This window comes from Talpa europaea (assembly GCF_964194135.1).
Source record: "Talpa europaea genome assembly, chromosome: 7".
Lineage (NCBI taxonomy): Eukaryota > Metazoa > Chordata > Mammalia > Eulipotyphla > Talpidae > Talpa > Talpa europaea.
In genome coordinates this window covers 31764803-31786984 of record NC_140074.1, presented here as the reverse complement: position 1 = coordinate 31786984, position 22182 = coordinate 31764803, and the positions used below count along the sequence as shown (strand labels likewise).

Here is a 22182-nt window from a genome sequence, read left to right as displayed (position 1 = left end):
AGTTGTTCACATTTTACTACTATGTTCAGGCACATTTGCAGTTTTGAGGAAATTCTGGACTACTTCATATGCACATGTGTGCTCACACACATACACTTCAGGACTCCCCTGCATCTGATTTTGACATAATATGAGCTGACATTTTTTTGACAAATCATATTCTCACAAATCCTTTTATTTTCTTCCCCCCTTCCTGGCTCTCCTTTTTTACTCCCTTATTTTAAATCCTCTCCAAATGTTACTCATTTACTCAAAATCTTGTACTGCTGCACTGTGAAATGTGAAATTAATAAATTATAGCCAGCTCTAGGTGAGTTGTGACTCAAATCATTTCATTGTTCAGCTCTTCTCTTTAAAATGGGAACATTGGCCTAGGCAATTTTAGGCCTCTTTTGATTCTGGCAGGGAGAAAAGCTGTGGGTTGTCCATAATCATCTCTCTGTAAGCACTGGAATGTGCTTCTGGTCTGTCCACTCTTTTGTACACACACATTTCCTGATTCCTGGCTCTGGTGACCACCTGTGTGGTCATTCTTGCTTGGCCACCGTAGGTGGGAGGTGGAAAGGGTCTATTACTTTGGGCACACAGCACCACACTGCAAGAAGGCATGCCATTTGCATATTACAGTATCACTTGGAAACTGGCTGGACCACACTATGCTTAGGGTCTCAGTCCAGAAGTAAGTAACCCTTGACATATTTTACATACTATGGTGTCTTTTTACAGTTGTATATTTACCACAGAAACTTGGTAAAAGCCTTTCTCACTGTAGTAGGATGAGACCCACACTCCTGTCTCTTCCATCATTTCTTTGCTTTTTGCTTCATTCATTTTGAGTCATTGAGATGGTTGGATTAAAACAGAACTCTTAAGACATAATTCAGTTCAGCGCTGTTGCACATTAGGGCTAAGTGTGCATTCCCCTCCCATTGCAGCCTTTAAACCATCCCATTTCCTTTCCCTGATCCACAGACTCCTTCCTACTATAGGAATTCTCCTCCACCATACTCAAGATGAGTGGATCTCAGACCCATTACAGAGCATGGCCAGTACCAATTTGTTGTAATTATTAGGAAGCATTGGCTTCTTTGTATAGATTCTATATGTTGTTTCTGAAACATCCCAAGAGCCATTGTTAAAATAGAATTCATCTATTTTCTCTTCACTCACAGCTCTTACATATTTGTAGAAAGCTATCAGGTTCCTCTAAGTCTTCTTAAATCCAAACAAAATAGTTCTCCTGCCCCAATCACTTACTCCGTATTTGTGTGAGAAGGAAAACAAATGATTTAATGAAAACAAAATAGTTTTTAGAATGTTTGTCCTCAGGATGAAATTTTTTGGACAATGCCCTACTCAATATGTTGCTCTCAAGTGCTCGCCTTTCCCCTGAATATGAGAGCACAATTTGACCATGCAAACAGGGCAATTCCTTGTTCCTTCAGTCTGGCCAATGTAACTAGGATGAAAGTTAAAGGAATTATTTATGCAACTATTAAAAATCACATTTTCAAAGGATATTTAATGGTATGATATAATAAATGGAAAAAATCAGGCTCAAAATTGTATATACAGTGTGATTCCAATTATGTATAGAAATATAAATATGCAAAGGAAAAAATCCTCAAAGGAAATGCATCAAAGTGTTACTGATTATCTCTGGAGAGTGTAATCATAGGTGATTATGATTTTCAACTTTATCACCTCCTTATAGTTTCCATATGAGCATGTTTTATTTTTATGATCAGGCAAAAAGTTATTTTTTTAAAAACTGAACCCTTCCAAAAACTCCTTGCATGATGACTCCTTTCCCCTGATTTCCCTTATCTGGATTCTTTCAGATTCTTGCGTCAAAATTTCCTTTTAGTTCTCCTATCTCTTGAAGCGCTCCGGAATATAATAGCCACACAGTATGTTCATAATCTCTCTGATAAATGTTTCCGCTTCACATTGCAGTTCCCTAATGTAGGCGCTATTATCCTTTTTTTTTTTTAATTAATACCTCCATTTTCCTACTAAGAATTTATTGAATTCAAAAACTGCATCTGTTTTTCTCATTTTTAATCCTACCATTCCTAGAACACAGGGGATACATAAAAAGTATGTGTTGAGTGAATTGCTGCCCATGCCCTGTGACCTGGGGCATGTCATCATGCATTTTCACCTGTATGGAAAAACGACATCTGCCTACCTATCCTCCTGGTTTGTTTTGGATTTCAACTAAGACAACATTAACCAGTCATCTTTTGTAGTAAGTGCTTGTCTTCTCAGTACATCCTTTTTTGTGATTTCAAATTCTAAAGATCACATTCTCTCAAGGTTTTTTTGTCCCCTCCCTATCATTCTCCAGATCCCATGTTGATATGATGAATCAGTCACAGTTCACTTCAGACTCACCAATTGTCAATCACTGTGCTTTTCTTCTGTGTCTTCCTTTCTCCTGTCTTTTTAAATAAATACAAACTAATTCTCCCAACAACCCTGCCAGGCTGTCTTATTATCTCCATTTTATTGGCAAGGAAGCCAGTTTGTAAAGAGGGAAAGTTTCTTGTGCTGTACCAGATCTTCTCTGATCCTGGGCAGTGTGCCTCCAGACCTGGGAAGTGCTGCTCTGGGAGGCAGACTGCACACGACAGAGCAGAGGCAGAGTGTGCAGAGGGCCTGTGGTCAGGTGCTGCTGTTGTGACTGCCACATTCTCTCCCCACTGTGCTGATCCTCAGTTTTCCTTTCATCTTTCTTTTTTAAGCATTTACAACTGACATTTTTAGAAACCACTACTGGGTAATTCATCTCAAGCCTGCCTTTTTCTGTTTTGCGACATAAATTTTTATTGATGCAATAAATTATTTCATTTCCCTCATGCATTTTACTTTCTGCCGCCAATTATAAAAAGGGGGAAAGACCTGTCCTATATAGATGGAAGTTTCCCCGCCTGTGTGTGTGTGTGTGTGTGTGTGTGTGTGTGTGTGTGAGCAGTTAGAATCATGGGGTGCACTTTCATTGTGTCTGCTGTACAGCTAGGAGGATGTGGTCAGCCCAGGGCAGTATTTGGGAAAAGTGTTGGCTGTCTACATGGTGGAGAGAACTGCATGTGTCACAGACAGGTCTGCATATCTATGCTATGCTAACAATACAACTCTGGACAAGGCAGTTGACACTATTTGCCTTATCCTAAAAGTGGAAATATTAAATAATGAATACTAGGATCGTGGCTGGAATTGTTGAAATATAAGGTATAAAGCACTTAGTGTGCATAATAATACACCCAGGTAGTGGTAGCAGTGACCAGTATTGTCCAGTTAGCTCTTTGTTCAGAGTCTGTCTCTCAGCACAAGACTTCCAGTGACATTTGGATATTATACATCTTCTATACCTTTATGAAAGGAGAGTTTACCAAAAGAAGGACCTAAGCGGGAGCTTTAAAGAGACAAACCTCCTTTTCAAGTAGTTTATGTATCTAGGGTGGCATTTAGTCTAAACTGAAAGATTTTGAAATTTGGCTCCTGCTATAATTGTAGCCAAATGACCTGCCCTGGATCATCAGTGGGATCAGTCTAGAACATTCTGTGATGTTCTAGAGAAATGGGACAAGCCTTTGTCCTCCTAACTTGGCTATGCCCCTCAATATAGTCAGTGGGATAGCATGATGAACTAATTAAACCCTAGCGAAGTGAAGTTGCTGATGCCAGAGCATTAACAGCAATCCCCACAAAGTGCCTCTAGAGCTGCCAGCTTTCTTCTCCCTTTGACATCTGTTTTTAGGGGCTTGCATAGCTTACAAATATTCACATATACTTACCTAAGTGAATTCAGGAGAGTCCTGAATAGGAACTCCATAGTTACTCACTTAATATGGACAGTGACTTAACATTGAGGGGAAGGCATGAAGAATTTTGGTTAATCAGAAGGAGGAAGTCCTTGACACAGTTAATATCGTAGGAGGGTAAGGTTCCTACTACCTCCTTGTATTATACATAGTCACGTTGTTGTAGAGCAACCCCGAAACAAAACGGGGTGCCTGACTGTGGGTCCTCACCCGCGCGCTTAAAAGGACTTATCAATGCTTTACTGCAGGCACACGTGAAAGGTTAATAAAAGGTTTATTTACAAAGGGAAGGGGAAATGAGGAAATGTACAGCTCTGGGAGAAAAGTGGGAGACAAAGTTTTAAATGAGTCCTACCCGATCCGCCGATTAGGAATCCCAAAATGGCGCTCTGAGAGCTGGCCGCCAGCCAGGAGCGGTGAAGCCAGGAGGCGAGCGATCGCGAGCCAGAGAGCGAGAGCCCCCAAGGCCCACGTGTTTGTTTTTTATATCCAACCTGGCTGCCCAACTCCACCCTCAGGTCCCAGCCACCCTCCCTTGGTGGTGATGGGATTTGTCTTTCCCAGAGTCTTGATGGCTTTAGTCTGGAGTGGGGGTGGAGTCCACAAAGCCTGTATAGGATTAACTCAGGACATCACTTCCCCCTAACAACGTGTCTGATTGAGTCCCCAACTGAACTCTGCATTCTTGGGTGAAAGAACTTCAAAAGGTCTGTTTTTTCTTCTGTTCTCCCAGTGCTGAACTCAGTGCAATGCACAGAGGAGACGTTCAGCACATGCCTGAGTGGGGAAAAGAAAGAGAAGGAGGAGGCTCGTAATCAGTGACTAGATGGGGCTCCATTCATAACCCCCAATTCAAAGATGTGTAGAACCCTTCTCAGATTTTCAGAGCCGTCTCCCTGCACTCCTCCCTCACAGGCCCCTTTAGTCAAGTCTGTTCCCCACTGTCACCCTATTTCTAGTTAATAACTTTTCTTATGCTTTTCACTCCAAAAGAGACTGCCTAACTTTGTGCATCTCATGCCTTGAGGTTTTTATATGCCAGAATGTCTCACCTGATGCTAATGACATAAAGATTGACTTCTTTAAAAGTAGATCTTCTGAGGATTAATGTTGTAGTAATTTTGAAAATAATACAACAACCTTCATATTGTGTTCATTACTGGCCTCAGCAGAAGGAAAAGTATGTACTAACAAACAATTGGCTCTCAAGAACTCATCAAAAAGTGTCAGTGCTATTCCTTCTGCGAAGAAGACACTATCTTTTAGAAGGTAGGTGTGGATAAGCATATGGGCACTGGAGAAGTATGCATGGTAGGGAAGAATTTGTTGGAGGGAATAAGAAGGGTACTGTTCCAGCTTAACAGAGATAATCATAGCATCTTGGGGCGGGGGGGAGGGAGGGAGAAAGAGGGAGATACCTTTTAAAAAGAAAAGTACATATTTAAATGAAAATTGAAATGTTTTTCTTTCCTAGAAAGATGTCAGTGTGGAAGCAAGTGGGCATGAATCCTTTAACCCACAGGCTGAAATGACAGTGTTTGCTAACTAGCAGGAAACATAGATAAGATACCTCAGTGCAGGAGCATTCCGAATTTTCTTTTAGGTGTATTAAAAGATGCTCACTGTAAATAAAGATACAGTCAGAGGAAGTGACATGGAATTAGTTCTTATCATTGAATGTATAGCTTACACTGGGAGATAGTGTAAGCTGTGAGATAATCTTGAATTGTTTTCTTACCCTGACTGAGCATCAGATTGTTTGAGAGGTCATTTAACTTGGACCTCACCTTGGACAGACTGAATCAAAGTTTTCTGTGGTGGTTAAGATAAGATTTGCTGCATAGAGAAGTGATTTTGATGTTGAATTTTTCAAAGCTGATGAAATAAACTTTATAGTTCATATACCTTTTTACTAAGTATTTCCTATTCTAAGGATTTATTCTATGGATATAATCAGTAATTTGGACAAGATTTATGGAGAAAAACACAGTAGCACTATCGATAATGGGGAAATTGGAAAGACCTGTACATATCTCACAATAGGAGGATGGTTAAATTAATTAGGCACTATGTCTCATATATTCATTCAGCAAGATGGGGTTTTTGAAGGATAATGAACTACTAGGAGGATTCTCATAATGTTATTGATAAATACCAAGGCACAAAATTACCTGTGTATCATGTAATTCCACTTATGTGAGGTACTTTGAAATAGTCAAATTTATAGATACAAAAGAATAGAATGGTGGTTGCCAGGGACTGGGAAGAGGGGAATGAAGAGTTGTTTTAAGTACATGGAGTTTCTGTAGATGTGGTATGGTGATGGTTTTACAACGTTGTGAATGTATGTAAGCCATGGAAACGACCTTAAAAGTGGTTAAAATGGTATATGTTATGTCTGTTTCACCACAATAAAAAGAAAGAACTCTCCCAAATGCTCTGGAGTGAATGAAAGAACATGGCATGAACTGCAATACTGAAGTCTTCACAAAAGACAGTCTTGCCTGCCTCTTTGGAGAGAGCTCTTTTGTGCTCTCACACAGAAGAAAATAAAAGTTGTACCTATGGGAAAACAATTCTATATATATATATAGGGGAATGTATGAATAGGATGACCTAATTTAAAGAAAAAATGCATAAAAGCATGGAGAAAAATCCAGATGTGGTAGCAGCATTTACTTCTAGGTAGAGAGATGGTGGGTTGTTTGAAATTTCATTTTTTTAAATTTAATGAAAAAAATTCTATACTTTTCTCTATGATTACATAATCTAAACTTAGAAAAAAGTTAGTTCTAAGAAACCATATTAAATTGTTCTGTCTTTGTTAATTTGTACATTAAGGATGATAATAAATTATTATGACATGTTTGAAAAACAGTCCCAAGTTTAATCCCTCCAAATGTGGTACATCCCTTTCAAAGTTATTCACCTTAAGAGGTCTTTCTAAAGAGCCTACAATTGCTCAAGATGCTTGGTGATGTATCTTTATAGTTTGGGATATATTCTTGTGGATATTCTTACAGAAAGTATGTCTCCAGGGCCTTCCTGGTGGTACAGCGGGTTGAGCGCAGTGCTGTGAAGCTGTCTGCAGCCTCTGCGGCGCGGGTTCTATCCCAGCCAGCCGGCGAGAATCCCACATGGCATGGCAGATCTCTCCTGTCTCGCCCACTGCTCCCCTCAGCAGTTTATTTCAGTCAGTCTGCCTGTTCTGCTCCCTATTCTCTCTGGTGAATTCTCTCACCCACCCACACATCAGGCCTGTACCCCGGTTCTTGTAAGCATGAATAAATAAATCTTTTTTTTTTAAAAAAAGAAAGAAAGTACATCTCCAGAGTGAGGGGTATATTGCAAAATTGTGCACAGTTGCAAATCATCTGAGGCCAAGCCATATGAGCAGGTAGGTGGTGCCGTGAACATGTTCCCTCCCTTTTTGAGGGATAGTTTCCTATACAGGCCCTTTGAATGAGATATGGGTAGTCTGGAAAGCCTCCCAGTTTTATACTCCACCATTAAATGAAAAGTTGTTTTGTTTTTTTTTTCATTTTGTGAGCGCCAGGATCTGCCTTCACCCAAACTGGCAGTTAGTTATCATCAGAGGCATTAGTTGCAAACAACAAAAACTGGCTGTAAGTGATTTAGGCACTACAGAAATTTAGTGGAAAGTTATTAGGAAGCCACAGAAACTTGAGGAATGCAAAAAACAAAAAACAAGATCAGAAGGCAAGTGAGTAAAAGGAGCAGCTTGTATGTGGGCAGAGCAGACCATTCACCTGGTCCAGGAAGGATGGGGTTAACTCCTTTGTGTGCTCGGAATGGACTGGGCTCTGCCTTGGCAAGTGAGTGCTCCTGCTATCTCTGCCTTCTAAGAACATTCTCCCCTCTACTGTTTCATTGCATCTCTGCTTCCCAGGTTCTGTCTCCTAGGCAGGTATAGCCAAGAGACCATGCCCTTATACATGTCTACTGCCAGGGACACTGGGTAAGGGAGTATCTGGCATTTTCCAATGTCTGTAACAGCAGGTCAGCTCTGCTTCCCACTGAGACTCCAAGGAGAAGGGGCTTTAGATGCTGGGAAGCCAAAGAAATGACTGTTAGCTGGTATGATTAGTTCTTGGTTATTAGTCAGTCTTGTTAATTCCTGCCAGGGTCTAGTAATGAGCAGGTGATTATCTCTCACAGTGCCAGCAGCTGCTAACATCAGTTTGCTCCTGGTCACTTAAACATTTTCCCCAAGGGAGACTGTCAAAGGCTCCAAACTATATCCCTATTAATTACTAGAAGTTAATGTATGACTGTCTTTGTTGCAGCTGGATAGATTCTGGCTGTCTGCTCTGTGGTTACTTGTAGGGAGTAGAGGTGGGTAGGGGATGGTAAAACTGGCAATACTCAAGGGCAACTGCTTGTGGAACTCTCTTTCAAAGGGTAAGAGTCACAACTGGTTTGCTTTCCAATGGGAACCCTGAGAAAAATTTTCATCTTTGAGTGTATACATCAAATGGGTATACATTTGATCTTCAATACCATGGAAATGGTGGCAAAACATGATAGGAGGGAGTTATTAGGGAGAAAGGATGTCCTGAGCTGATTCCATACAGGCTTTGTGGATGCCACCCCCACTCCATCAAGACACTGGGAACTACAGGAAGTGGTGAGGACCTAAGGGCGGAGTTAAACAGCCATTTTCTCTGTTTGTAAATAAAAACTAGCCATGTTAGTGGGGTCGGGCACACTTGGCTCATGCTCTTGGCCAGGCAGGTTTGGTCTCGGCGGTTGTTTGGGATTCCAGGTTGGCGGAACAGGTAGGACACATTTAAGCATTTATCTCTCCCTCTTTTCTCCCTGAGTTGTACATTTCCGCATTCCCCTTCCCTTGTAATTAAACCTTTTGTTAACCTTAAAAAGAAATTAAAAAAAAAAAAGGGTAAGAGTCACAAGAACATAGTAACATCAGAATTCAAATAACCAGATGGCAATGGGTTTTTCTCTGGAGTTGGTGGAGCAAATATAGGCATTTGTCCCCAACTTTGGCAGAAGTATGCTTGGGTTGCTGGCCTGTATCAGTCCTTTAATCAGAGCCAAAATCAATTTTTGCTTGTGATTATTAATTGTCATTAATTTTCACATCATCTATTTATTGTTCCAGCTGTAGGTTTACTGGCAGCTCTAGACATCAGTGTCCCTTTGGACAGAGCTCTAGCACATTTGAGGGGAGTTTACACATTCCAGAAGCAGAACAAATGGCCAACAGCTGTTTATGTCAGGTGAAGGCAAACTGCTTCTGAGGCTCTAGATAGCAACTGAGAAAAATACATTAGTCAAGGTTTTTAATGCATATAATTTTCTAGCAGAGATGTTTACTTGCTCCAGCAGCATGCTAAGAACAACCGCCCTAAGGAAAGATCTCTTTAGCATTTTACATCTTGTAATATAATGCTTTCAAATTCTAGAATTCTTTAAATATAATCACCTGGCCAGTTTGAGCTGAGGGGCTAGAATTTTCATTTTCAGTGGGTGCCCTTATGGTTAGGCCCACATGCTGATAAGTTGTGTTCTGTTGTCTGATCCCTCATCACAGCCCAGGGGGATGTAAGCTAGCTGAAGACCTTTCAGAGAGAGAACTGCCATTCAAATTGTTGCTTTCCTCAAACAAAATCCTCTGATTTTCATGTTTTATCCCATTTTTTATCCCATTTATTTATTTTATTTTATTTTTTTTGTGTGTGGGACCCTCACCGGCGGCCGGGGAACCAACCAGCGCTGCAGAGGCTGCAGGCAGCCTCGCAGCCCATTGCTCAACCGCTGCACCACCTGGGGAGTCACCCTCCCATTTATTTTTAAGAAACCCTTTTTCCACATAAAATCTCTGAAACCCGACATATAGATAAAAGGTCTGTTCTGATTAAAGTTATCCTGGGGGCAGAGCTCATATATTTTACATAGATTTCAGGCCTTGGAAGACCCCTGAGACCTCACCCCTATCCCACAGAGACCCCGATGGTAGAATGTCAGAGCTTCAGAACCCATCCGTAGACATGAAGCTGCCTGGTTGTCCCTTGCTCGTGGGCTGGACATTGTTGTCTCCTGTTGTGTATTGCATTGGTGGATCAGTAAGTAGATGTTAGATTAGTGATGTCCCCTTTTGGGGACATCCAGAGGTTTCTGCTTTGGAGGGCCCAAGGAAGTCTAAATATCAAAACTTTCAACTTCTTTTCATTAGCTCATGTATTCCTAGTTCCATTCCTGTTTAAATGTTTTAAATTCCATGTAGTCATAGAAAGTTTCTGGCAAACTCAAAATTCAGAACAACTGAAGAATTGGAACCATTTCTCTATGGAGGAAAGTAGATGTTACAGAAATTAGTTATTTTGTGTTTTACTATGAGCTGCCTTAAATTCATTAGAAAGTAGCTGGGGTGTAAATAATAATAAATAAAGTTATGAGCGATTTCCAATTAATCGATCAGGAAAAGGTTGAGAAAATTGCCATTATGGCCAAGAATGATGATGCCTCTTCACTAGGGGAGAAGGAAATTCTTCACAGAAGAATTTTAGGTTGTTTTATAGTTGGTTGGTTATTTTCCTTTATTCCCCTTATACTATGAATTAAAAAAAAAAGAGTTCTGAAAGAAAGAAGACTGAGAAAGCAAACTAAAGCAAGGCATTCCCTAAATTTTGCTCTTTGTGACTGTTACAAAGTGTGGTTAGGTGGAGTCTGAGCTGGAAGCAGCTCTTTGAGGCCAGGCAACTTCAGTGCCAAATTGAGAGATTTGTTATCAGTAAAGGGTTAATTGACAAATTGTAAAATATCAGACTGTATCTTAGACTTTTTGCTTTTTAATACCGTTTTGGAAAAGACTTGTTTCTCACTTGATAAAGTTGCATAGATTTTGTTTATTTAAAAAACTGCTTTTTTAAATGATAAATCAATACAGTATATTTAAACTTTGCTTAGGCCACATTTCTGTAGCTGTTGCCACAGTTACGTGACATGGTACCTAAAGTTGCAAATCAGGATTTGTTTGGGGGGAGCTTAAAGGTTTGCAGACCTCTACAGTGGATCAAATTTGTGTAAATGAGCACCTGACCTTCCTACCTGGAGGTTATTTGTGGTAGGTGAGCAAATGGGGAGTGTAGCCTCCATATTCCCTAAGGCTTAGACTTACCTTTGTTCAACTTGAAGAGAAGGGCCCAATAAATAGAATTTCTCATTCTGCTAAAGGAAAAACACTATAGAAAGACAAGGAGTCAATATTAACAAATTTAAACAATATTAACAATATTAAACAAATCTCCCTTTTTACTAATAAAGCAGATGCTGCAGTGTGGCTTGTATCTGTACATTGCCTTAGAATTAGACGGGGTTTCTAGCATCAGGTGGTGCAGGACACTGCCAGCTCCCTCTGGGAACAGAGCATAGCCGAATTTGAGTTCTCTGCCTGCAGGCTCCAAAGAGAAAGGGAATGCAAAAGGTTAAGCCAGAAATTACCAAATTTTCAAGGTCTACAGTGTCCTAGTGATCTCAGCACATCTTTTGCATGCTTATTGGCCAAAAGAAATATCTAACAGTTAAGTCCAAACTTAATAAAGTGTTAGGCTTGGTTTCTGACAAGTGTTGTTGTATTTCCCTTGAAAATATCCCATCCCACAAAGTTCTGAAGGAGAACTCAACAATAAAATTGTTGCACCTTATTCTCTTGAAAATGTCAAATGAATGAGAGGGTAAGAACAAAGCCAGGAACATTATCCTAATGGAGCTTCCTGTACATGGAAAAGTATTTTAGGGGAGGAAAAGAAACATACTCCTTTTGTTCCTCTGTCTCCCCACATAACCAAAACATCTAGGTTTCAGCTCTGAGTTATCCAGAGCTGATATGACTTCCTATCCTAATAGACTGAACACATGTTGTAGAGGGCAGTGCAGGTTTTCTGATCCCATGCAGACTGGGTAAAGGAGGAGTCAGAGTCCTCAGTAGTTTTGCAGGTCTTTTATTGGGGGTTCACCAGGCATATGGCAGGCAGGGGTGCTGGCTGGGGGGCTGGGAGGCTGGCAGGCCTCCCAGCCCCCAGCAAGTCTTCACTCTATCTGAGCTCTCTAGCTTTCGTTCTGCTGCTTCTCGGCTTCTCTTTCGGCTGCTGCTGCTGCTGCTACTCCTGGCGTCCCCGTGATGCCACCCTTAAAAGCACGGTCTTAGCTCAGCTGAATCCCATCTACCTATGCCCACACCCTACTCCAGGTGCCCGCCATCAGGCATGCATTCAGGACAAGGATCCATCATCTATCCTGATGGCGGAAGGGCAGAAAAGCCTGATATTTTCTTTACCCTACACATGTATTCATTATGTATTTAGAAGCTATACCGTCCAATATTCTTATTTCCATGTACATTTTTGGATGGGAAGTGGTGAGGTGAATACCAGGGCCATAAGTAGAATACATTTCTTATGCACCGAGGCAAAATATTATGAAGTCTGAAAATAAGCTTACTTTCATTTGACTAAGTTAAATGTAGACTGTCAGTTCAAGAGAGCCTCTGAGCACATATTTTTCTCTCTTCCTATTGGTCTAAATGGAAGCATAGTCCACAGTGATAAAAATGAATAGCTGAGGAGCCTTACATGTATATTCCAAGCCCAACAATAAAATGGCCACTCCTTTATAATGCCGAATGTCTGGAATAATGAAAAGTGATTCATGGTGGATTTCTGGTCATAAACAACTAGATATTTCCTGTGTGTGCGCCTCTCGTTTAAACCACAGAATCATGCCCAGTCTGCATTTACAGCTTGATTGGTCAAGTGTGCATTTCAATCAGTCAGATTGGCCTCATCAGTAAAATACCAGTATTAGCAAAACATAAATTGCTAAATGTGCCCCAAATTACCAAAGTACTCAAGAATTTAATTTCTTTGTATTAAAATTTTGTTGTATTTTACTCAACACATGCAAACTGTATCTATGAAAATGTCTATTTCATTTTACCTGTATTCCCTCCCCACCTGCCCCCCATAAAAGCACTATGCAGAATGAACTATTGGGAAGTTTGCTCTGAATTATTGCCTCAGAAGGGGCCATTATTGAGTGGAACAATGCCATGGGAGCCACCATGATGCCCTGTGGAGGAAGGTGGCTAGTCCCTGAATGGCACATAGAGGCAGAAGCATGCCTGCTGGGAAGAAGCAGGACCCACGCCTCCCAGTTTCACCTGATATGCTGTGGGCACTCTCTACTTCCCATTCTCTTGCTGCTCATTCTCACTCTGCTTCTCCTCCACCCCCATTCCACCTGGATGTCCCCAACTCTTACCTCTCTCTTTCAGTTTCACTCCTTCAGAGATCCTAACAACTTACTTTAGAGGCTCAGTTTCCTTGTCAGTAAAATGGGAATAATTAATAATCTCTGACTACTTTATGGAGTGATTATGAACGTCGAGTGAGATATATATTGAACCTTTCTGTTCACTGCAAAATGCTTTACAAATGTCAGGTGTAATAAATCATTAGCTGGTCTTTTCCTCAGCTACAGCAGATTCCACGCATATCTTTCTTACTCTCGAAACAAATCTTTGTCAAATAGCAAATGTAAATGCTGCTGTTTTTTCCTGCTTGGATTATGGTGGTTCCTTTACAACTTTATGATGTAGACTGAATCTTTAAGTACTCCTTTGGCTCATATCTCTTCTTCTGAACATCCATGCAAGATCATAATCCATAAAACACAGAGGCAATAACTCCTTTTAATTGCCAGGAGTTCATCATTTGCTAAGTTCTCAATGCAGTCACTTAAACACTTGCCTTGAAAAGCCTGTCTCTATTTATTCTGCAGAGCCGAGACTGTTTGAAGCTGGGTCCTCCTGCCGAGGGAGAAGTTGTGCAAGTCAAGTGGCCTGATGGGAAACTCTATGGAGCAAAATATCTTGGCTTGAATATAGCTCACATGTACCAGGTGAGTGTTGCCCCATGTGCACTTGTTGAGGGGAACAGGAGGAACCAGGGGCCGACAGTATGTCTCTCCACTGTGCTGCTGATCCATCAGCCACATGAAATGGGAGCATCTCTTACTTTATAAAGGAGGCACAGATTCAATGCCTTATAACCCAGGTATTGGCATTTTATTACCAAAGTCCAACTGATTCATTCTAATAACTTGCCATGAATGATTTAAGTAAGGGACATTGTAAAACCAAAAAGAGAACCAATTAGCTAGTAAGTTGCTTTCCTGTGCTTTCATTATGTGGGGAGAGATTAGCTGGCTGGTTTATATCACCTTAAGTCAATACAGTGATAGCTGTTTTCAGCCAGCTACCTCTAATTTGGTGACTTTTCCCTGAGAAACACAACCCCCATCAGGCATCTCACAAACCTAAACCAAAGGTGCATTAGCACAGATGTGGACAGTTACCTATCCTTACAGGTAAGTACAGTTATCATTAGGCTATCCCATTCACTAGAAAATTCTACGTATTATTAAAGAATACACCAGAATATTATTAAAATGAGAATGATTTAATTTCTAGGAAGTAGAACAACATGGATGTGGCACATTATATTTTTTCAGAAAGACTTTTAAGAGGGAAACATTTATTATAACCAATGCCTTGTAGTTCTTTAGTAACACAGTAATAGAAAGCAACATACTGAGACTAGGAGTAAAATAAAAATGGGGAGATTGAAGTATAAAGAGAATAAGCCAAAAGGTCCAGACCTGTTAAGTTAAAAACAGCTTGAGAACGATAAGACTGCCAGTTTTGGCAAGAAATTGTTCAAAGGCTGATAAGAGGCAAGGGCTTAAATGGAAGAGTACATTATAAGATACCACATCAGGAACTGGAGCACAGTGTAATTAAAAGTACTCAAAGCAGTTTGGAAAACTTGGGGGAGAATGTTTTTCATGGTCTAGAAAAACCTAAGGGGACAGGAGAGAAGAAAATATTTACACGCACACTCATTGTGTGTTATATACACATTCACTCTGTGGGTGTATGTGTGTGGTGGTGGTGGTGGTGATTTCCTTAAGATAGCCTAGACTCAAAAAACATTATTTTTTTCCAAAGCAAATAATTATATTTAACTAAGTAGTAAATGCAAAAGTGAAGCTTCTTGCATGTAGCAAAGTGTTTGCTACATGAAAAGTATAATGAGAACATGTTGAAATTCAGGCTAATTAGTAATCAGTGTGTTAGCTTCAGTTGAATTTATGATGGCCTATCAGTACAGAACTATGAGCATATTTATAGAATCAATGAAAAAGTTAAGGCTAGTGTAAGGTAAGGAAAAATGTCAGGCTTTTCTGCCCTCCTGCCATCAGGATAGATGATGGATCCTTTGCAGTCCTGAATGCATGCCTGATGGCGGGCACCTGGAGTAGGGTGTGGGCATAGGTAGATGGGATTCACCTGGGCTGAGACTGGGCTTTTTAAGGGCGGCGTCACAGGGACGCCTGCAGATGCCGAAAGAGAAGCCAAGAAAGAGCAGCAGAAGCCAAGAGAGAAGCAGAGAATGCCGGAGAGCCCAGATAGCGAGGATTTGCTGGGGGCTGGGAGGACTGCAGCCCCCCAGCACCCCTGCCTGCCATATGCCTGGGGAACCCCCATAAAAAACCTGCAAAACCACTGAGGACTCCGATTCCTCCTTTACCCGGTCTGCATGGGATCAGAAAACCTGCACTATGGCCTGTCTTGCCCTTATAGCTAGTATTAAAATTGTCTCTCAAACACAAGTAGTTTAAAGTTCCTCATTAAACCTAGTGGGCTTTGAGATCATTTTGTGTTTTATGTGTAATTATTCAGCAATGAACACACGAACACACACACACACACCCCAATACCTACCACGTAATGCTAAATATCCTACATATGTGCATTTTTGACCCTCAGTAGTCCTGCAAGATAGGTGTTTTCGTTTCTAATTTAGCAGTGAAAAGGCCTCAGTAAATTTAATAATTTGCTCAAGAATAGACAGCTGGTGTAAGAAGGGTCAGAATTTACTCTCAGCTTTTTCTCTGACCTTAGCACTGAAAGTCCTTGCATCTTGGCTGACCCTTATTAGTCCAGGGTAAACCAGGATGGTTAGTCCCATACCCTAGTACTATTCGGTTTTATAATTGCCTCTTTCTCTTTTAGCATTTTCAATTGACCCAAAACAGAAGGAAGACAAACAAAGTTCTAGCTATGTTACCAAGATATATAAATGGGATGACACCTTGGCCTAATTAAATATGGAAAAATTGTTCTGCTAGAACAAGACCAAGAAGAAAGGGCTCCCATCTTAGCCTTCTGGGACGTAACAGGGAGAGTTCTGTGACTGAGACCTGATTTTGCCCTATTGTTTCCACATAGTCAGATGTCAGCAGTGCCTGGGTAGATAATAAAAGATTTAACTATGTATTTTTATCTTTAATATTTTTAAAAACCTCCAACAGATTTTTTTTTCTGCATGGTTCAACTTAACCTTTTAAATTAAAATACTAGTGAATTTTTATTTCTTTTAAGTATTCAAACAGGTTAGGGACTTCAAAAATATTAAGTGGTATAGAGTTAGATCATATTAGGTATTTTCCTTTTTGTTGTTTTCTCCTGGAAGATTTCATGTGAGATTAGAACTACTCCCAAGAACAATCACAATGAGTGTATCAGAGCTTTTGATTAATTTCCTCAGATGCTTTCTTTAGCTTTCTGTTAACCAGTGTCATTTACCCTTTGTTTGGCAAAATCTCCTATAATAGCAAGGGAAAACTGATTATGAAATAATTTGCATCCATTAGATTAACTTGAAAAAAATTTTAAACATTTAAATTTTAGATAATATATTTTCACACATTGAGAACCTGATATTTTCCTGGGCCATTTTAATGAATTTGACAAAAAGTGAATTTTGAAAGTAAAATCTCTATAAAACCTTGAGAAATCATTTTATCTGGAAGATTATTATGTAAGAGTAAATATATCATCATTTTTTTTTTTTCAAAGAGAAACAATTCTCATAGTCATCAGAGCCTCTTAGAGAAAGAAGCAATACTGACAGGCCCTACCCCATCTTAATGCTAAATTGCCTCTCTATCCAGTTCTAAGAAATCATTTGAACATCAGTGACTTTTCTTTGTTTTTGCTTTGGGGGTTTAAGTTTGCATATCACATATTGCAAGGCACTCATTCTTGAGAATTTTGGCCTATTTAAAAACATTCTGAATTAAGGGAAAAAACTTTTCTTCTTTAGCTGTTGGCTATTTTCCTTGTTTGTCCTGCTTGAGTCCCTTTTTCTGTTTTTTGTTTGTTTGTTTTTAGGCAGTTAATTGGAACTCCGAAAAAAAAAAGGGTCAGTGCTTGTTTATTTTTTAATGGATGTCACAATGCCATATTTTTTACTAGGTTGAATTTGAGGATGGATCCCAGATAGCAATGAAGAGAGAGGACATCTATACTTTAGACGAAGAGTTACCCAAGAGAGTGAAAGCCCGTTTTGTAAGTACTGGCAGATGCCACTCCCTGTTTCCCAAGGGCAGTAGGAAATATTCTTGGGCCTTTGGATTGATTTTGGAGAGTGCCAATACAACTTTTCCCTTATTAAAATCTGTTTAGTGCAAATCTCAAATTTGGCCCAAAACAGACGCCAATGAAGTTCCTTGTTTTTCTTTCTATTGATGTCAAATGATGTTTCTGTGTATTACCATTTATTGTCATATAAAAATGCTTATTGAATATGTGTTCTCTGAGGGTGCTAGGAGCGTACAAAGATACTATCAATCCCTTTACAATCTTATTAGTAGAAGTAACAATAGAAGAAAGCATCCAGTAGTAAATTAAAGGGGACTCAGCATAAGTGAATGACTAGTTTCCCATAGCCTTATCATATGTTGATTAGCTTCTACCTCATTAATATTTGTGTCAATTTATACCTAAATCAAACTCTTACTTTCATAACAAAAGGAATAAATAATGCCCAGATACTAGTTAAGGGAATGCTAAGGCAGTGTTTTAAAAAAGAAAATAATAGTTTCGCATCTTGTACATACCATTAAAAGACAAACAAACATGTACAAATATCAAAACTGAAGTTGTTAAAAAATATAATTCGGGATAACTTAGTTTTCATTATTGTATCATAAAATACTTAGTGGACCCTGAAATGAATTCAGTTTCACTCATTTAGAATTACATCTACTGTATCTGTGAGGTAATAAATCCTGAACAGAGAAAGTTGAATGAATGGTATTTTTCCGATTAAAATGAAATTTCTTTCTGAATAAATGACACTCTTAATCGGAAAAATACCATTCATTCAACTTTCTCTGTTCAGGATGCGAAACTATTATTTTCTTTTTTAAAAGCAGATGAACCTTCAGATAGATAATAAACTGCAGGGAAATAGAAAATCAAATATCCCTGTTGAAAAGACATCAACTAACCCTAACAAAAACCTAACATGTCAGTGTTCTAGGTTTTGCAGTTTCTTGAGAACAACTTTCCTTATCAAGATGGTAGACATGGTTGCTTCTCTGTCAATGTACCAGTATTCTATAAATTCTCCCTCTTTTCCTTCTGTTCTCCCCATGCCTTTTTTTTTTTTTTTTTTTTTTTTTTTTTTTTTTTAATAGCCTAGAGATCTGGAGGATGGAGAATGGAATAGTTAGCCCTTTGGACGTCCATGTATGGCTAAGCATCCAGCCAGCTAACCAGCTAGGTCTCATAAATTTCAAATATGTATTCTTAATCACATTAAAAGAAAGCTCTTTGCTTTCTGCTCTCATCATAATCTCTCTGTTCCACCAAAGATTTAGCTCAGTAGCAGGATACCTTCCTGGGTGACTTTATTTGTACACAACTCTTAAGCTTTCTTAGGTCCGTTTTCCTGAGCAGTCACACCAACATTCAACCTTTTATTTTTTGTTTTAATTCTCAGAGAAGAAAAGTTAATTAAAAGGTAGTGAAAAATAAATAAACCCTATATATATACTCTGAATGAATGTAGCCTGCTATGTCAAACAGTTGAGCTTAGTAGAAATATTTCAGAAACAAAAGCTCCAGTCACTGAATCCAGTTTATTTTTATTGAATCAAAGACTTATGTGCTTTCACTGTAGCAAATCAGCTTTCCTTCAGTTTAGTATATAACCCTCTGGCCCTTGGTTGGTCTGTCTATAACTGCTATTATTTTTCCAGTTGATGAAACAAATCTAATTGGAAAACTCATTGATGGGAGATATTTTATTATTAGAGAGCTGTCTTTTTTTTTTTTTTTTTTTCTTTTTAAAGGAGGGCTGGGTTAGCAGCCCCTACTGGGAGGCCTTCATGTTTTAATGACGTCTGCTCACCCAAACACACGCTGACTTGAAGAGAAATTTTTCAAAAGAGTCAGCAGTCCACCTCAGTGATTGTATTGGGTTCTTTGCCACTAACTTCAGAAACAGCCCCATTACCTTTTATTGTCTCACAGAATAACCATAGCAACAGTGCATAATTAACTAGAGCTGCTGGTAAATCGGTTTTATTATTGTATTTGAGAGGCTGACTTTTGCTGTTCTCACGCGGTGGTACACTTTCATAGATGTTTTTATTTTCTTCTTTGATAATTTTAGCAGTTATAAAAAGGAAAGATTACTTAGAGGAAGTACTTCGCTAAGAATGAAAGAAACAAAAATGTGTTCTCCTGATGAAGGAGGGTGCTGAACCAATCCACCATCTCTTAGAGTTTTCTACCCCCTCTTGCCAACAATCTGGGGGCAGGGAGACCCATAGAGGTAGCCTTTACCCTAGATGAACTGGCAAGGAATTTGCACAAACTTGCCCAGCTTTGTATTCTGCTGTTTGTCTGTTCTTTACTAAGGACTGACTGTTTACAAACCCTAAAAACTGCACTTTGCCTCTGTCACTAACAAGGCGTGGTCACTTCAGTGTCACAGTGAGTCAGTCTAAGTGATCCACTTCAGTGGAAATCAGTTGGGAATGCATTTTAGGAGACAAAATAGTAGGGGATTAGGAACCATAAATAATGCTTTAATATGGACTTTACCTGAGTATCACTGAAAAAACTCTTATTTTCTTTACCAAAATAATACTTACTTAGCAGTGACTGAACTGGGCATGTTGCTTGATGTTGAGAACCCACATAAAATTTGATACAAAGTCCCTGATTTCCTCCCCCCTCAAGTGATTCAAGGGATCCACCATAGGAAAAACGTACCTGCCCTTTTTCTCTGCCACTGTCTCTCCTTCTGCTTTGACTTACAGCAAGAACCCAAAAGTAGGGCCCTCAAGTTTGGCTGTGGCTGAGAAGACAGAATATCTTCCATGCAAAGGAAAAGTGCATCTAGAGACAAAGACAGGAGCTAGTAAAGTGTGGTTGGGACAGTAACAGTCTGACCAGAGCGTGGGGTAGCATTATGCCAGGTTACATAGGTTAAGCCTTAGGGAGCTTAAATGTCATGGCGAAGGCAATGGGGCTGTTAAAAGATTATAAGCAGGGGTTTCATGTAAAGAAAGTTCATAAAGAGCTTTTTTGTACAAGATACAACATTTTTTTGTACAAGATACAACATTTGTTGCAATGGTTTAGGAGTGGAAGTGTGAGGGCCTGCACCAGGGAGTCAGTCAGGCTAAAGAAGAAAGGTTTGAGTGTAGAAGGGGTCCTAGATAGGGTGGGGACAAGAGAAGTTTTAATGACTTTTTGGTTCTTGATCAGTGTAACTATATGGGTGGTGAGGGGGTGCCATTTATGGAATTTAGGAAGGACAGAGATGGAGGAGGAGGACTGACTTCAATTCAGGACATGCTGATTTGAGGTGCCTCTAGAATAAAAACTCTGAGATGTTTGCTGACAGTTGAACACATAGGCCTGAGCACAGGAAGAGATCTGAACTTACATGAGTCGTGAGCATATTTGGAACTAACTCATGAGTGTGGGCCTGAGGGCCAAAGAAGCATATGTAGAGAGGAGATACCCAAATGCAAAACCCCAGGGGCTTGAGAGTTGAGCATGTAGTTAAGAAAGGGAACCCTTGAGCCATCAACGTTGAGTGATGAGGGGGCAGAAAGTGGTTTAAAAATGATAGAGAAGAGAGCGTCTACTGATAGCAGTAGTTAGGTGACAGAATAGCCCAATAAACTTAGGGCAGAAAAGTGTCATAGGAATTTGCAACTAGGACTTGAACAAGGACAGTTTCAGGGAAATGGTGAAGGAAGGACTCAAAAGTTAAATAGGAAGGGGGATGAATTAGAGATGTTGAAAAATTAATCAGAAGCCTGGTTGGGCAGAAGCCAGAGGGGAGATATAGAGTGAGAGAGATTAAATGAGGAGATTGTTCCTGCTTTTGTGGGGAAGTCATAGGGGAGTTGGAGTAGGTTGGAGAGTCTGAAGAAAGGGCCTTCAGGGAGGAAGTACGCTGGAATAGGTAGGTGCCTCCAAAGCTTTTTACCCTACACCAGCCTTCTACCCTAGGCTAGTGGCCCTCACTTCTGCACCCTGCAAACAGCCGTTTGATTCAGATCATTTTCCATTCTTGTGATGGCCAAATGTCATGCCCTTCTGCAGAGTGACACCAGCTGCTTTTAGTCCACAGCCTCTGATATGCGATTTGAAGACACATTTTATGGAGCAGACATAATCCAAGGGGAGAAGAAGAGACAAAGAGTGCTGAGTTCCAGATTTAAGAATGAATATGTGGATGACCCAGTGTACCGTACTTTCTTGAAGAGCTCTTTCCAGAAGAAGTGTCAGAAGAGACAATAGTCCACACTACTGCAGACCAAGCAGATGTGGTTGGAAGAGGATAATTGAAGGGATGGCCCTGGGCTGTGCCGTGTGTTTCACTGGGGTAGGTGATAGGGTGTATCTCTGACAGTGGAAAATTAGGCTTCTCAGAGTTTGGTTACCAAAACCACAAAATACACACATTACCAATTGGATACAATTCCAAATCATCCTTGAGTCTTGCTTTCATTTGTTAGCAGTTCTATGATCCCAAAGAATTTTTCTAAGTGAAAGGAAATAATAGTGAATCATCCACCAAGAAATGTCACTGCCAAGGGGAGGTGGCTCCCCGTGCATGGGTTAGGCCAGGAAACACATGGATACTTCTCACTCCAGACTCCAGCAGGTGAGAACCTTGATACCAGGGCCAGGGGGTAGGGCTGATAATTTATATATTTTCCACAGTCAGGGAGTACTCTTGCTTATTTGTTTTAAATGGCAGTTTTTATAAAACATTTTTAAACTACAAATGGTATGTATGGTAATGAGATTTACCCACGTGCTATCTGTATTTCCCTTGTACAGGACTTTTACATTTTTTTATATCCCTATTACTTTTGATTGCGTCTGATGAGAAAGGAGTGTTGGCCTTTGTGAAATTTTTGGCTCTTGAGA

At 39.9% G+C, this 22182-nt stretch overlaps 1 protein-coding gene across 1 annotated transcript in view; it reads left to right on the top strand.

Annotated features, from left to right (window-relative positions):
• Positions 1–21553, top strand: part of KDM4C (lysine demethylase 4C) — a gene marked incomplete at its 5' end in the record, with an annotated part of 315802 nt that extends 294249 nt beyond the window's left edge. The window contains 3 exons of the mRNA XM_084237773.1: positions 13650–13769; positions 17191–17283; positions 21370–21553. Coding sequence (XP_084093899.1) covers positions 13650–13769; positions 17191–17283; positions 21370–21546 — 390 coding nt within the window. The 3' untranslated portion in view covers positions 21547–21553. The remainder of the gene's footprint in view (positions 1–13649; positions 13770–17190; positions 17284–21369) is intronic.
• Between the last annotated feature and the right edge of the window lie 629 nt (positions 21554–22182).